A 17,286-nucleotide genomic window follows, 5' to 3' on the forward strand; every position below is an offset into this window, starting at 1 on the left:
TTAGGAAACGCTCACACGGAGCAGATGAACTACAAACTAAGGAGGAAGTATTGCTTTGGTTTAGACTCTCTAAAAGGTAGGCAAGACTTTCAAAAAGCAATTAGTAAGAAACAGTCCCCTGTGATTTCAGATTGTAAAGATGAAGAGGCATACAGTGGAGGTTTGGGGAAAAAGAGAGTACAGCAAATTAAATAAATTTCATAAATAAGAAATAATAAATTTAAAAGATCAAAAAGCAGATCTTTAAATAAAATATGGAATAGTCTGAGCCCAATTCTAAAGAGGGTACAAGGTACCTAGAACTTCCCTTGATCTCCCTGTACTATCACTCTGGAAGTAAAAAAAAATCATGAGTCACGGCCTGAAAGGGTCACAACCAAGAAAGAAAAGATCTTGTTGACCACTCTCCCAGACATTTCACACCTCACCAAAAGCCCTCAATACCTAACGCTAAGCCTTGTGCAGCCCTCCCTAAAGGTAGCTACCCAACCCACCCCACATCTTGTTGGTCAGCTGGGTGGGCCACGAGCATCCTGGGATTCTCTGGTGCCACTTGCCTCACACTTCCCTCATCAGGACCCTGAGCTCCACCTGCCCTCACACCTCTCCCTCTTCCGGATGCCCAGCACCCACTGCCCTCACACCCTTCCCTCCTCAGGACACCCAGCACCCACTGCCCTCACACCTCTCCCTCTTCCGGATGCCCAGCACCCACTGCCCTCACATCTCTCCCTCCTCAGGACACCCAGCACCGTTTGCCCTCACACCTCTCCCTCCTCAGGACACCCAGCACCCACTGCCCTCACACCTCTCCCTCCTCAGGACACCCAGCACCCACTGCCCTCACACCTCTCCCTCCTCACGGCCGAGCACAGCAGCGCCTCGTGTTCCAACGGCCCTCCAACAGCCACCGAAGCCACCGTGCCCGTCAAGGCGGCCCCGCGCTGCTATTGGCTGCTCCATCGCCCGCTGTCCTCCCATTGGCTGCCGGGCGGCCGAGGCCCGCCCTGCCGCCACGCCCGCGTTCCCCCGCCGCGCCCCGAGGGCAGCGGGGGCCGCGGTGGTTGCGCGGCCTTTGCCGTGCCTTCCTCGGCCCCCGGCCCCAGCGTCTGCCCTCCGCGATGGCAGCACCGTGCGCCCAGCTCACTGCTGCTTCCCTTCCGTCCCCTTCCCCGCCTCACCTGCCCAAGGCACCGCTGGCCGCTCGGAAGCTGCCGGAATCTCGAGAAGTGGGGAAATTGCTACCTTGGCTCCTTCAGCGAGGGCGGTGTTTTGGGGAAAGCCGTGAAACATCTTGAAATAATTACCAGTTTGTACAAACGAAAAGCCTTTTGTTTCTTTAAAGGGGAAAAACACACTATGCACCATAGAATTAGGAGCTCCAATTACAGACACTGATGGAATAACAACTATTCCAGTGTGCAGGATGGGAGAGAGCAGCAAGGTCGTGCACCACCTTGGATCCTCCTCGACTCACAAAGACGGCTGGCACCAAGCTGGGAGTCTGGTGACAATACAGGGTGACAAACTGCACCAAACTGCACCAAAACACACTTTCAAGATGCCTAGCTCACATGGATCCATCCTATGTGATGGGTCTGTCCCCCCAGTATTTCATGTCCTTGAAACAAATGAGTAAATGACTATTCCAGCCTCTATTCCATATTTTTCCTCCTCCTAGAAATTACTTGCCCTCTACCATGAGGACTTGAATTGAAGGCCCGGCCACACAACCCCTATGCATTCAGAAACAAAAAAGTTAGAACAAACCCACATTTTAGGTTGTTTGGGCTGGTTGGGTTTTTTTCATCTTGCAGACTTCGAGCCAAGTTTTGTGATGGAGGTGTTTGACTCATCGTTTCTAACATTTTAGACTCCCAACAGTAGAGCACGTTAATCTTGGACTCGTTCTGGCAGTAAATGTAACGTGACTCCTCGGGGCTACTGAGCCTTGTGACCATTCCAGCAACCATCAAAGGGGAGCTGGAGTTTTGGAAAAACACCGACTGGAAGCATTTCACCCTGCACGTCATTGTGCCAGTGGCGGGAGCCCGACAGCTTCATCCACAGGGCCAAGGAGCAGCTGGGGTCAGAGGCCACCCTGGTCAGACACATCTAGCAAACACTTCGCTAAACCCCTTCCTGTGAATCCCTTAAGCCCTTGGTGTTCCTGATTACGGAAAGGGAGAGCACTGCTCCACACCTGATCGCTGATCTCTGAAGGGTTAAGCTTCAACAACAATTTCTCAACTATTTCCTAATTGTCTGCTGCCCTCCCACCTAGACTGCCATACATACTCAAGCGCTTTTTGCCAGCCGTTTTGCATACAAGAGCAGAAAGAAAACGCTCCAAGAAAGCCTTCACAGGTTTAGAGAGCATGATGTACTCACACAGGCATCCTGCTGAATGCACTGCAGGATGTGCTTGGCTGGAATCAGGAAGTCTATGAGGTAGTGCAGTCCATCCCCACGGTACGTCTTCTCCACCACATCAAAAACTTGGCACAGAACAGTGGCTGCGGTAGCCTCAAATGGAGGGTAGAGTGCTGATAACGTGCTCTGAATGCAGCCGTCCAGTGATTCCGAGTCCTGCCGAGAGAGAAAGCGTTAGTGGCACCGGGGCACGATCTGCCCGACGCCCAGGAGCGCGGCCATCTCCAAACGCAGGAGGAACGAAGATCAAAGGAGCCAAGTGCTGTCCTTTCTGGCTTCCTTTGGCACTAGCGATCGCAGGTAAACACAAAAAGCTCTCCCAAACCAGGAGTGGAGTGCTCACAGAGCGCTGCACGCAGAATTGCCAGCTTTGCTTACGCAGCAAGTCCTTCTGCTGCCTGCGCGGGGTGGGGCGGCTGTTAGACCACACCGCAGCACGTGAGCGCGTGCGAGCGAGACAGCCGTGGGGTGGGCATCACCAGCCCCGTGGTGTGGGCGCACTCCTCGGTGGGCTAAGGGCACTTGCAGTGGGCTGAAGCTCCTCAGGCTCCTGTGCTCTAGAGTCCCAGCACAGGATAAGGTGCCAGAGCTGTTTGGTTCTGTGGAAAGCCATTCACCAGAGTGACTCCTTGTTATTCAAAGCTGTTTGCCTCTCATGAAAGGCTGTACTGCAGGAGCCAGGAGTTTTCTGCAGCGTGAGATGCCTCACACAAGGATTCACACAATGCGTGTGAGCAGGGCTGTCTGTGGTCCCTGAGCACACTCGTTGATACCTAGGACGCCTGTTCAGGGGGATCAGAGGCAATGGCTTGCCTGCATCCACCTTCATTTGGGAGAACCTGCCAGCCAGAGCCTGCCCATAGTGTCAGGACCAATTCCAGTGCTGGAGGCCAAATTCTGAGTTATTGCATGGGTGTAAATCAAGAGAGCTTGCCAAAAAGTAACAATTAAAAAAAAATATAAAGCTGTACATATCTGGAGAGAGGATCAGGATCGCTCCTTTCTTTTCTATTTTAGAGGGGATCCCTTGGGCTAGCTTACAGCCAGTGGGAGTAAGTTTTGCTTGAAAACCAAATGAAAGTTTACTCAGGTGTCTGGCCAGATCCTCATCTGATCCAAATCCACCTCCTTTCACTAGAGACAAGAAAAGCACTTCAGCTGCTTACACAGAAGCTCTACAGCCTCCTGTAGAACAGGAACAACTACATGAACATGCCTGAAAATACACTTCAGTCCCACAGCAAGATTGGGAGAGAAAGTTAAACAAAGCAGTGCCACAACCGGGAAACAGTAGAACAAGAGGATCAGGAAGAAACAAATGGTTTCACTGCTTCCATCCATTGCAGCACATCTATGAAGATGTCTCCATCAGCCTGAGAAAGTTCAACAGTCTCAGAGCAAGCCTGAACTGACCTGCAGCCCAGCAGAAATGATGCTCCTCACAGAAGCCTTCCCATCTCTCGCAGCTTACTAATCTCAAAGTTCCTCCTTTAGAGGGTTGGGTGTTTAAGCACAACATAAACTCCCTGCTCTGGTGCAAAACCACCTTGTAGGACAGCCTGTGGGACTGCACAGGAGAGGTGAGGACACCCAGGTGATGCCTCCACAATCCCTGCCTGCAATGAGCTGGCAGAACTATGGTGACAGGCAAACCACACGCTGCCTGTGGGACAGTACTGCTTCCTTACCTTTTCTGCTCTTTCTCCTGATGTCAGCATAAGCAAGGCTAGATGGATGGCAGCAGGCTCCTAAAGTGCCCATACCTTTTCTGAGAGACCAGCTGCCTCCTGCAATACTCAAGGCCAATGCAACTAGATAAACAGAGGCTAAGGAGCTATTTTTCACACAGATAGAATAATAGATTATCCCGAGCTGGAATACTTAATCCAGTATTCTTAAAACAAGAATTCCAAAAGCAAGAGCCCTATGTGCACACTCCCAAGTGCTGAATTCTAGGGGATGAGCATTTAACCCTAATTCTAAATAGGAGGAGAGGGCTGTTTTAAACAATTTACTTTCCACTCAGAAAAATAATAACTTCTGTTGATAATACCAGCCTGTCCCAGCAAGTGCCTGTGACCTTGTCAGATAAAACTGGCCTTCACACAGGTGCTCTCCCACCCCACCGGTCACCTTCTTGGGCACTCTCACAGTAGCATTGCTGCTGGCAGCATTTGACAACACTCTCCCTCTGACCCTCCACAGCCCACAAGTTCAAAACATCAGTCAAAACCAGCTGGGGTTTGTTCTGCACCATCTTCTGTACCCATGCCCTGCTTGAGCAAAAATTCTTTCAGATATCAATCCCTCCCCAAAATAAATTTGTTAAGCTCACTGTTGCAAATAAAACAAAGAAGTCAAAATATTTGCACATGAGTCAGTGCATCGCTCTAAGGTTCTCACACCATTCCTCCTGCCTTAGACTTCACAAAACAATTATTAACATTGGCACCAAATCAAAAATCCTTTATATGGTTAAAATAAACCAGGTTGTACCTTATCCTTTCTTTAGTAAAATACAAAATAACCATAGCCTGTAGCCATTGCAGAGTGCAGTGCTAACTGCACTCCTGAGCAGAGGCTTTATCTCCCTCTGGCTAGATTATACCACAAAGCCATGATAGCAGTGTAGATTTCTAAGGGATAGAGAGAAGGTTTCAACCACTACCTTTTGGTAGAAAGAGGTGTTTGCACCAATCTCTGCTAATTCTGCAGGAAAAGCCCCAAACAGGAAGGAGATTCCCACATCCTACTGTGCTGCATTGGATTGTAGCACCAGCATCCTTGGGAGGGTACTGAACAAGGTACGGAACAAGGCTACAGAGCACAGCAGCCTCCGTGTGCCACAGATGAATGTGGAGGTGACGCTGCTCTTCAGTGCTCCCACCCAGGATGGTCACCCAGGGATAGCTCCTGCCTGGAAGGAGGGTGAAACATGGCAGTGCCTCAGAAGCCACCTTGAAAATGCAGAGGGTAGAACATGGCAGAGCTTGGAGCCTGCAACAGCAACAGATTCTCCTTCAGTAGGGGACTTATTCATCCAGGTCACAGTCCTAGGGATGAGTCTACTTATTTGCACTAATGAACTTCTCATACTGCAGAGGGGCTGGAGGAAAGCACCTCAGCCAGGACTACAAGAGGCCTCATGGTCCTGCTGTGGAATGCCAGAGCACAGATGGGCAGCCTCACACATCCAGCCCGCTGGCAGGGCCTGCTGCCATGCACATGGAGGAGACAGGGTTTGCAGGAGACAGGGAACTCATACAAACCAGAGAGAGGGATAGGGCCCTGTGGTCCTGAGGCCGATAAACCTGAAGTCAAGAGCCTATCTCACCTACATCATGGAATCATAGAATGAGTAATGAAGGGACCACTGGAGGTCATCTAGTCCAACTTCGCTGCTCCAGAGTGCCCCAGACCATACCAGGAGCCCCCTAGACCCCTGCAGGGTCCCCTAGAGCATGTTACTTCAGGCAGCTTTTGAATATCTCCAGAGAAGTAGACTCCACAATCTCATGTCAATTGTTGTTCAAAGGTTCCATCCCTTATCTCAGACAGGCAATGTAACCCCCAGCAGGCACAAGGAGAAACTTTTGTGAGGTGGAATAAGTGAACAGCACCTGGAGAGAAGGAGAACAAGCTAAACCTAAAAGAATCCATGGAGGGGGGCACTCCTGCCCCAGCACATTTCCACTGCAACCAGACCACAGTGGTCCCAAAGAGCTGGCACAGCCTGGCACAGGAGCCTGCTGAGAAAAACCAGCCTCCTTCAGGGACTGCACATTTCAAACTTCCCTGCTTTCAACACTGTTGCCACATCCCTCTCACAAGAAAGGTCCTGGACATGTGCTCCTTTTTCAGCCACTGGGCACAAACACCAACAGGAGCACTTTCCAAGCAAGCCAGAGAGCATCTCTGCAAGCAAAAGGAGTCTTGGGATTCAAATGATTCTTTGTCAATAGCACAGGAGAACCTATAAACTCCAGCTCACTGCCACCACTCCACCACACCTCCCAAAAGAGAAACATGCTTTTAAAATAACTCCTCTATAAATCAAGGCGCTAAATAAAGCCCAGGTTAAGGTCATGTCCGGCCAAACTGGCTTTCACTGCTGCTCAGCTGAGAGCCAGCTGCAGGGGCTGGAGCACAGGGACAGAAGAGGAAAGCACCACACAGGGATGGGATGGGACGGGATGGGCTGGGCTCCATGGGCTGGGCTCAGCCATGTGACAGGAACGACCTAGCATGGTCCCACCCAGGAGGCCAGGAGAGCAGTGAGAGTCCAGGATGACTTCACAACTGGCAGAGGGCTTCGATCTGAACTGTGGGTGGGTGGGCTGCCCTCTTTCCCCTGCAAATCACAGGAGCCACGGATGCTGTGACAAATAGAGCAATAAAGACTGTTGTTGCAAAGCTCTGCTGCTCAGCCCTTGGAGCTCCACTCCATCACAAACTGCAGCAAGAACCAGGAGTCAATCAGAAATGAAGCTATGAGTGCCCAGGCAGAAGAGGAGCCCAGAAACTGTTGCAAACCTGCTTAGGGGATGTATCTAACTTCTCCTGGTGCAGCAGACACTGCAGGTTGGAAGAGGAGCCTGTCACCAGGCATCTGGAGTACCCAGGAGCTTCTTAGGCTTTTCTAGGTGCACTGATTGAATTTTCTGCCTACGTTTGTGGGCATAAGGAGAGCAATATAGCAGCTCCAGCCACTGGGAACTCCTGTCATTCTACATTTCTTTCTTACTCAGGACTGATCTTCTTCCTCTTCAGGACCTGCTGCTCACCAATTAAGTCTGAACCATGGAGAACCTCCTCCAGGTTTGGAGAGCAAAACATCAGCCTGCCCGGGGAGCAGAGAGGTCATCCCCAGGGCTACACACACACTTCACACACAGTATCAGAATATCTGTGCTCTTCAAGCAAGAGACAGCAACATTGGCTCAGGACAATGTAAATCAGTGCAGGGGAGGCCTGCAATGCTTCTGGACCCACCTGAGACAGCAAAGCCTTGGCAGCATTTTCCCTACAACTCACCCAAGCACTTTGCTCATTTTGCCTATGAAGTACTGAGTCTTGGTCAAGGCAAACATGAAGAGACACAAATCTTCCCTGATGACAGCCCAGATGCTGTCTGCAGACTACTAAAAAAGATTGTTTTGGTGAGACCAGACTAACAGTTTGACTAACCCATGACTTATGGCAGACAGCTCCTTTCCAGCAGGCTGGACTGGCCCATGTAACATGCTGAGGGTTCATCCCGCAACAGGAATTTAGGTAAAGAACCTACAGCTCTGCTTTCACAAACCTACACTCTCATTTGAGCTGCCAGAGAATGAAACTACATGTGCCAAAGTACCCCAGTTAAATCCAGAGCTTGCCATGGCTTGGCAGAGTAAGGAGCATAGCTGGGCTGTGGAGCAGAGCCCAGCAAGGCTGCAAGCACAGCGAGTGGTGCCCGTGGTACACCCAGCTCTGAGTCATGGAGCGTCTGGGCTCCCGCTCAGCAGGGAGACCTTGCCAGAGCTCCCGCAACTTTGTCGTTCTTCTGCCAGCTGCCTGGAGAGTGGCCACGTCCTGCACGCACCCACTTTGTCCCCTCTTGCCCAGGTGCCAAGACACAGTGCAAAGGCAGGGCAGGAGAGACCAGAGTGTGCAAAGGTGAGGGGAAGAAATGACCCAACCCTCCCACACCCCAGACTGGAAAGTAGAAATAATAGCAAAACTGGGGAGAGGCAGAGCTCCAAGCAGCACAACACAGCTCTTGTCCGTGGCTCCCAGCCAGCTTTGGGACTGGGGGAAAAGGAGCTCACAGCAGGGGCTGAGCAGGGCTGGGTTAGCTGGTCCCTCTGCCAGCAAAGGCTGCTGTGCTGCACCACTTGGCTGGGGCTGCTCAGATCTCAGCTGACGTGAGAAACCTCATTTCCAGTAAAAACAGACCTCTGGGCTTTCCATGAAGCCTTTCCACTTTCTGACACAGAGCCGAAAGACAGACTGCTTTCCCTTTAAATAAAGGAGACATTTCTGTGTTCAGAAAGGTCTCTGGCTAAAAAGAAGGCTTGTTTTTCTGACAAAATTTGAGATTTCCCACTCCATTGCTGCAGAGAGGAGAACCCTCCCAGCCCCATTTCCTGAGCTGTTCTAATCACAGCGGCAATGAGTTCAAGAGAGAAAAATCTTCCCAGAGCAAGTGCCAGCTCCCCCCTCTGTTGCTTGCTCTGAGGCTCAGGGGGAGGCTGAGAAGAGGGCGCCTGCCTTCGGCACCCTGCCTTCCTCTGGATAAAATAATGTATTATTATTAAGAGGTGCAGCTATAGAGGTAGGCATTCCAACTCCTGTAATTACACCACCTTCCTGTGAGATAACCAGGAACAGCTCTACCTGCTCTTTGGGCTATTGTTTTAGGCTTTACAAGGAGAAAAGTACAGCACCCAGTTCCACTTGGGAGGCAAGTGTTTCTTAGGAGGCAGTCTCACCCAGGCCAGCTTTGCTGAAGGGCTCTACCTCCAAAAGCGAGCTGCTTTCTGCATGCCACCATGGCATCCCTTGCAGAGGGCATGGTTGTAGCCTGGCTCAGCTCCCCTACACTGAGGCAGGCAGGACTGCTCCATAGCCTGTGGATAAACCAGCTCCTACAGCTTTTCAGGGAGTGGTGCTCTGCAGACGGAGCTCAGAGAATCATTTCCAGATGCCTCCCTCTGTTCTCCCAGCCCTACTCCGTGTTGACGCGGCTGCGGCAGCCAAAGCAGCTCCTACTGGGCAGCACACAGGATTATCATTCCAGGCACTGCAGGAAAACAAGCGCTTGGAAGCGATTAACTCATGATCTCTCATTTAATTAAACAAAGGGGAAAATGATGTATTTGCTTTTCAGCTCCGAGGTCCCTGTTCTGCGCATGCTGTAGGTCCGGGCGTGCGCAGCTGGGGAAAGGCCCAAAGCTGGGTGATCTCTCCAAGCTCAGGCTTGGTTTGTTTTCACTCAAGGGGGGACACCCCAGATTCCTTTGAAAGTGAAGCATGACCTCCTGTGAGCTTCAAGCTTTAGAGTGCACAACTACACCAATGCTGTCCTTGTGTTGGAGCAAAAGGCAGGGAATAGCAGGCAGCAGAGGCAGCCTGGTTCAAGTACATCCCTGGCTCTGCACCACGCTGCAGGTGGTCTAACACAGGCATTATCATATGGCAACAGGACTGGTCACCTGAGCCTGCTCCCCAGCCCAAGACCCCTGTTTACTTGGGTCTAATACAGCACCTTCCCCCTAATTCACCTTACTTCTCTCTACCCTTCAGGGTTTTGTACTCCAGCTTTTCTGGAGAGGAGATTGTAACTTTCTCCTTTGTCTGTGCAACATCCAGCACATCAGAAGAGCTGCTGACAACTGCTGAAGATTAAAGAGGCCAAAGTGGGGGTGACCCACAATCCAAGAAAGTTGTCTTTTAGTCAGAGTGGGGAAGAACTGGGAAATGAAGCATTTCCTCACAGGGGCATGTCTCTCTCCCTAACTAGTTCTCAATGTACTGAGCAGGAGATAGGTCTTTTATCCGTAGCAACAAATGAGCCCTGGTCTCAAAGACCAGTTACTTTCTATCAGAAATAGATCAAGGAGATGATATAGGTGTTTAAAGGGCAGCTGAGTGAACAGATCAAAGCCCTGTCCTTAAACAGACATCTTCCAACTGAAACAAGGGCCTGCAAGTGGATGAGAGAGCTGTGTATAAAACACCATCCTACAGCTGGACAACAGCTTATTTTGGTTTAGTTTAATCAAGGGATTAAGTCCTTAATCTGAAATAACTGTCTAAGCACAGATTTTTTTTTTTTTTTAAAATATCACTGGCATAGCTCTAACAATGCAATTAATTAAACAGGTTGTACTCTGTGTGCTGCAAAGCTTTGGGTACTTTTAGAACAACCTTCCCAGCAACAGACTCATGCTGGAAGAGCGTGAGTGGTTGGCAGCCATGGTTTCACTGCCCATTGTTAGCCATGTGCACCTTTCCACCTCCTTGAGACCACCTGGAGCTCTCCTCTTCCCTCCTGCTGCCAGCCTGCTCAGGCTGCCCTGCCTTGGGCACCAACACTCTGCCCATGGCACTGTGTGCCACAGTCCGGCCAGGGACCTCCACATTCCAAGTGTCGTGTTCCTACAACAGGCCCAGACAAGGCTTGCTAAATCCTGTTAGATATCACAGTCAGAGCCAAGAATTTCACAGGCTACTTCTATACAAGTCCTGAGACATTGCAGCCAACTCCCATTCTTTATAGGGCTCAGTCTACAAATGCACTAAAAACCTTTTTCTCTGCTATGGAACAAAAGAAATTGCTTGAGCTCATGCACCCCATTATTAGTGATAGGATTTACTCCGCTCTCAACTTCAGGCATTGGCATCCATCTGGCAAACCAACCCAAGCAGCAGCATGTTGTGCCCCTTCTTATTTCTGCCTAATGGGTACTAACTAACAGGGCACTCCAGGCAGAGGAAAGATTTCTTTATACCAGACAGCTATAAAATACCCTAAGTAAATTCTTCACCAAACAGGTCAGCTCATTTTAACACCTTTTAGTCAGAGGCATTAGGCCATAGCCAACCCCTTGTGTTCAGACACCCATCTGGGGGCATCTTAGAACAGATGGGCAGCCGCCTGTGCTCAAAAAGAAAATGATAATCCTTCATCAGGCCAGCTGATGAGTGCCAAAAACGATCTTCATGGGGTCAGTACTTAGAATATTAGTTCTGTGCCAGTGTTGCACACATTCTGGACTCATGTTCAGATCTCACCCCTTCCTTTTGCAAGGTGCATGAGCTGCTAGACAGACTCCCATGGGGACTGGTGGATTCTCCATGTCTTGCAACCTCCAAAACTGAGGGTGAATGCCACAGAAAAATTATCCTCTTTCAGTTAAAGAGCTCCCAGACTCCATAGGGAAACTAGGTGACACTCTACAGTCCCAATATCCTGTAACAGATGAGCCATAGTTCCTTTTGGCCTTAAACACACTGTGTTACCATGTGCTCATGAAATACGAGTCCTGCTATGTCAGAGGGGGACAGAAACTGCTCTGAAGCAGAGCTGCAATTCCAGGAGGGGATGGCTGAGCACATGAGAACACAGTAAGTGTAGACCTTGGAGGAGCACATCTCTGCACACCATTGATAGGAGAAAGCACCCAGCAGCAGTCATCAGATGCCTCTTAAGAAGAGGGCGTGAGGGAGGATGAGCCAGAAGGACAGAGCAGGCAGCTCAGAGATGTCCACGGTTATGCCAGCTCATCCATGGGCCATTCCAAGGAGCATCAGTCTGTGCTGAAGAAGGGAGAAATGTTCCTGGTCAGGGGGACCAAGATTTGTTCCAAGACTGAGTTCACTGGAGAACAGACACGTGTGCTCAAGTTCCCCTCCTGCCCCTAAGCAGCAAACTGGGACAGATTCAGATGAAAACATTTCCCCTGTATTTGGATACAGCACTAAATGCATGCCTCCCGGAAAGCTAAGTAAATCAGTCATAAATTCAGGGCATTTCTTTCATTAAACTCCCGAGTTAGAAAGGGGTGAACACAGGCTTTTAAAGCTACTCCCTTTAAAATTTTTTTTTTTTTCAAACAGAAAACAGTCTCACGTGTCCCATTATTTCCATACATATCAAAGGAGGGTGGAGATTTAACTAGCAATTTCTAAAAGATCTTTGTGCACAGAAGGGATGTATGCCAAAACGTGGGTGGCTATAAGCCCAAACACAAAGGAGAATACATCCACAGGCATTTTTCCCCTTGATCCATTAACGGGCCTGCATACCAGCCTCCTGAGCATATGAGAGGGACCTTGTTCAAAAGGTAAATGTATTCAGCAAGATGACAACAGACAGACTATAACCCACATCCTTTAGCCATGTTGGAGGCTCAGCAATGCTGGGGTTTTGTTGGGAGGCACTGAGACTTGACAGGCAGCCTCAGGGAAGGTATCCTCCTGAAGGAACCTGCTCAGGAAGCCTCTGCCACACCTAACACATGCTGCAAAGCTCAAGGTGGACACCTAGCTAAGGTCATCAGAACTCCAGCAGTTTTCCTTCTCTGCAGCATGCAAACCACAATCCAGCCACAGCAGCGTGCCCCGTTGCAGGGGACCATAAGGCCCCATGGAGACTCCCTTTACCCCATCCACCAGTGTCCAGGAGGAACACATGCAAGTCTTCTCTTCAGCTGAGTCATTTGATTCCATTCAAATCAATGGCTGTTGCACCAGCTGAAGCAAGGGTTCATCCTGGGCTTCCCAGACTGATGGCAGGATGGCAAATCTGAGCAGACAGAAAGATTTTCAGAATCATTCTGTGCTGCTTTGATCTTGGAAGTTTCAGCTTGGTGTCCAGTGATGCAAAAAATAGGATACATATGAAACCAGCACTTACCACAAGAAAGGCCCCATTTTTTGTTAATATTTTAATGAAAGACTAACCCAGCCAACAGAGGTGAGGCACTTGGTGTGGCAGAGAGGTATAAGCATGGCCAAACCTTCAGAATCAGCAAGGGCATGTCTATGAGTGGTGCAAAAAACACAGAGCATCCCATGGCCAGAAGTGGGCAGCTTCACCCTGGCAAGCTCTCCTTGCTTTTTACTCCTCTTTAGTCAGCAACACATCTGGTCCCAGTGCTACTACTCACTTTTTCAGACCTTGGTGACACTGAGCTGTGCAGGACTAGAACAGGGGGTTCCATCATGCATAAACAGCCAAGAACATGAACAAAAAGCACTCTGGTTCAAGTGCCTACAGGTGGGTTCAGTTTATAGTTTCTGTGGGACACCTTGATTATTTCAACAGAGATTTTTTTCAACACTCAGTGCTAAAGGAGCCTGTAGCCCCTGTGATGCGACTTCTACCCCCACTCAGCACCAATGCTCAGGTTAAGGTTGTGCACTACCTGTAGGATGGTAAAAATTTTACACAGATTGGTTGCAGACAGGGTTACATTTGAGATGCAACTAGAAAATGAGGCTCTGTGAGCTGAGCACTGTGCCAGTGCTCTGGAATTTAGAGTAGACATGCTAGCTGTCTTGTCTGAAGAGACCAGCCATAAGATGCTGACAAGGCTCTCATGTTATGATCTCTTCTGCTATAGCAAGGTATGCTTCCAGAGCCAACTGCCCATGGGGGCAGGTGGCCAGCAGCACTGCCAGAAGGGGCTATGCTACAGGATGCAGGTTTTCAGAAAAACAGTGCTGACACTCAGCACAGAGTCCTCTCTGGATACCTGCATTGTCTCACTGTAAGCATCCCTCTTCCATTCCCATGTGGTACTAGAATACATTTGGCAATTTCTACAGGGAGATACCTGGATGCAGCTGGGCTGTCACCTGCATTCAGCCATTATTTTTATTGTTACAATGAACAGCATGTTCACCTGCCCAGGGCTTTTGAAAATAAGCTGGGCAAAATGCAAATTGTCAACCTTGTTACCCCAGAGGAGGTGCTTTCAAACTGCTTCCATGTGCTCAGGATTATGTCTCTGGACTTTGTCTGTGTTCCAACATCTTGCTCATGGTTTTGGCACAGAAATAAAGAAAGAAGATCCCCAATGCTTAAAGCTCTTTGTGATTCCCAGACTCACTTCCTTCCCACCCTGGGAGAAGACATAACTGGAGGAAGAAAGACCCTATTTTTTGCTGAAACCCATCCTCTCTTCTACCAGCATAGAGGTGCCACCAGAACTTCTCTGAGGAAGCACCAGGAATGGTGAATCCTGGGAATACCAGGGAATGAAGATAAATTCCAAGTCACAAAGGCCGTGATGGGTGAGCAAGGTAGACAGAGCCCAGGCAGACTCCTGCACTGCTCTCACCATGGAGTTTCCACAGCTCCAGAAGTCACTTCTAGTGGAACTGGGCTACTTTAGCCCAAGCTGTCTCACCCATTTGGAGCTTTGGGTGTCTCCCAGCTGCCACAACCTTATGTGCCCATACACACACATCAGCTCTAACACTGAAACCCCATGAAAATGAATCACCTGCCTCACACAGCAGGGCAGCCAGCAGTGGTGCCTTGCCAGACCTCCATCAGGAGCCAAGTCTCCAAGAGTCCTGCAGGCTGCTGGAGGCCATGGAAGGTCTCCTACAGGCCAGCAGACTGACACACATTCACTAAGATCCAAATCTTTTGCCTGCAGGGTTTGTTTGATTTACCAGGACACAAAAAACTCAAGGTAATCAGAACAGCTTGGAGCTACAGTCACAACTTGGTTGCTCACAGAAATGCAGCTCCCAAATGTAGATTGGTCTACAACAACATTGAGAACGGATACCTGGCATGGACCAGAGGTGTCCAAAAATGTGGCCAGCACTCAGTGCTGGGTCTGGTGCAGCTTGGCCTCTGGTTCCTATTCCTTCCAGCTGCACTCAGCCCCTGAGAGGCACATGATCCCTCCTCAGCAGTGATACACAGTCCTTGAATGCCCAACCACCCAGACTGGTCATTGCACTGCTCCTCACAAAGGCCCCTGCTTCAGACACCTTTTGCATCACACATTAAAACAACATCAAGGAGGGCATTGAAGCACTTGGGAATCAGAAAGACACCTCCAACCTGAAGGAGCAGAGTAGTAGCAGCCAGTCTCTGCCTCCAGCCTCCAAGGGCAGAATTTCACAAGCACTGCTCCAGCCCATGTGGCAAAATGCAGCCCATGAGACTGCAAGGGATGGCCCCAACCCTGCACAACCCCAAGCAGTGCTCTCCTTTGATTTCAACTTCATAATGTAACCTGCATAGACCAAAAATTGCCAAGAACACAGTGGGCATGAGGTGAGGGAAAGTGGTCTTCTGACTCAGATGGAGAAGTAGAAGTGGGATGCCTCCAGAAGAATAGCAGAGGAGAGCACACCATGGCTCTGACAGGCATGTGAGGTACCACAGGATTCTCTACAAAGGAGCTGGAGGGTAGTAAAGGGAAAAGATATAGGTCTATAAACTTAGCTCAACTTGCAGAAGTCAGAATTCAACTCATCCCTCAATGAAAGCCAAGTTTCTGCAGGCTCAGAAGCTGAACTTTTAAAGGGCAAGTCACTGCCAGGCACAGCAGCAATGCAAGCTGCTGGTCCTCCTCATAGATTTTGTTCCCTCTGCTGCGGGGAAGCAGCCCCTAACATAGCAGGACACCTCCAGGAGATTTGGGGTTGCTGGGCACATGGATCTCAGCCTCAGCCTAGCATCAAACCATCAGAAGCTGGACTGGTGCTCAGTGGGATGTCACCACAGGGCCAGCAATCCCTTCAGCTACTGACAGCCCAGGGCTGGGCACCTATTCCTGCCAGTGTGACTGGGCAGGGGACAGCCCTGCAGCCACTCCCAAGGAGTCTGGGTTTTCTGCTGCCCGCTGGGCTCACCATCCTTTCCCCTCTCCAAACAAAGATCCCCACGTGCAGAACTTGACACCCAAAAGGAACATCCCTGCCCAGCTCCAGGGGTTCTCTAAATGCTCACCCTGGGCAGGAGAAAAGGCTCTGCAAGAGGGCAATGCCCAGAGCCACAGAGCAGGATTGGCAGAGCGAGGGCAGGAGGAGAGCCCAGCATCCAGGCAGCACAAAAGACAAGGCTCTGCCCGAACTGACCCATCCCAGCTTCTCGCTCCAGCACTGTGCCCGATAGGCACCTCGCAGGGGTCAGTGCCAACAAGAAGTTTGTGTCCCTGCAGCCACCGCCCGGACTGGCACCAGGAGTGCAGTGTGCCACTCGAGTAACGGGAAATGCCAAAAGAGCTCTTTCCCACTCCCGGCATTAGCGCCGTGCGCTGGCTCCAGGCGGGCTGTCCCGATAGCAGCTTCGTCCCGCACAGCCCTGCTCGTGCCCAGGGCAAGAGCCCTTCGCAGAGATTTCCTTACCATGTTCCCGGCCTCCTTTATTCCCCCTCACTTCCAAAGACAGCGTTTTTTCTCTTTTTCCTCCATGTGTGCGACGGGGCGTCTCCTCTCCCCTCCGACGTGAACCACCGAAGCACTTTGAGTTCTGGACTGTAATCCAAGCCCTCACCGCCCCCAGCACAGCTCCAACTAATCTAACTCATGACACTACCGGGGCTGAGCAGGGGACCTCGAAGGTTTCTCTGACAGCCAACTCCAGCGCTAGACGGCAGAGTGGCATAGCGGCAGCAAGGTGCCGCATCCCCCAGCGCTGCGGGAACCTTTCGGACACGGCCGAGCCAGAAGCGCTCCCGGGCCGCTCCTTACGGCACCGCTGCTCTGCGCGCCCCTCAGAGCGCCGGGCCCGCCGCTCAGACCCGCTTAATGCAGACGCGTCGTGGCAGGGAGCTGCCTTCGGCCGGGAAGATCTGAATAGCTGCTGGAGGAGAATAAGGCAGGCATCCCGAGAAGGTCTCCAGCTTCCCAAAGAGGTTTCCAGCAAAATGCTCCCCCCTTGCCTCCTCTCCGCTTGTTTTTCTCTAAGTCCAGGGAAGTTTCTCCACTCCACGAGATCCTGAGGCGCCGCCGCAGGTTAAGTAAAATGCCGAGAAATACAGGGAGAGTGCTCAGAAATATTGTTTTTCTTACTTCTAGAAGGAAAACAGAGAGCAGTGACCGCTTCAGGCAACAGCAACAAACTGCATTGGGATCAGGCAAGAGATGTAGAGACCTCACCCCCTCCCAAAGGAGTAAGTAATTTAACACGGCAAGTTTCTCCACCCCTCCATTAATTGTTTAAGATGGCCAGGGGCCAAAATACTGCCCGAGCAGTGGGGAAGGTCACCAAACAGGCAGGCAGCAGCCTCCAGAAGTGACAACGGGAAAGGGCAGAGCCACAGAGGCGGAGAGAGAGGAGAGAGGCAGGTGCCGCGGGGCATCCCAGGATCTGCTGACACACAAAGGCTTTGTGTA

At 50.6% G+C, this 17,286-nt stretch overlaps 1 protein-coding gene across 5 annotated transcripts in view; it reads right to left on the reverse strand.

Moving 5' to 3' along the window:
- PLEKHG4 (pleckstrin homology and RhoGEF domain containing G4) overlaps positions 1–16,907 on the reverse strand; it is an 84,696-nt gene extending 67,789 nt beyond the window's left edge. For 4 of the 5 annotated variants that reach the window (XM_084215216.1, XM_084215215.1, XM_084215214.1 and 1 more), the window contains exons 1-2: positions 16,297–16,907; positions 2,392–2,589 (exon numbers count right to left, since the gene is read on the reverse strand). In XM_084215216.1, the coding sequence (XP_084071342.1) occupies positions 2,392–2,589; positions 16,297–16,299 (201 nt within the window). In that variant the 5' untranslated portion in view covers positions 16,300–16,907. Of the gene's footprint in view, positions 1–2,391; positions 2,590–16,296 lie in introns of those variants that run through there. The other variant, XM_084215217.1, reaches the window with a different exon arrangement.
- Positions 16,908–17,286: the final 379 nt, after the last annotated feature.

The sequence above is a fragment of the Fringilla coelebs genome (genome assembly GCF_963513975.1).
Source record: "Fringilla coelebs genome assembly, chromosome: 14".
Taxonomy (NCBI): Eukaryota; Metazoa; Chordata; class Aves; order Passeriformes; family Fringillidae; genus Fringilla; species Fringilla coelebs.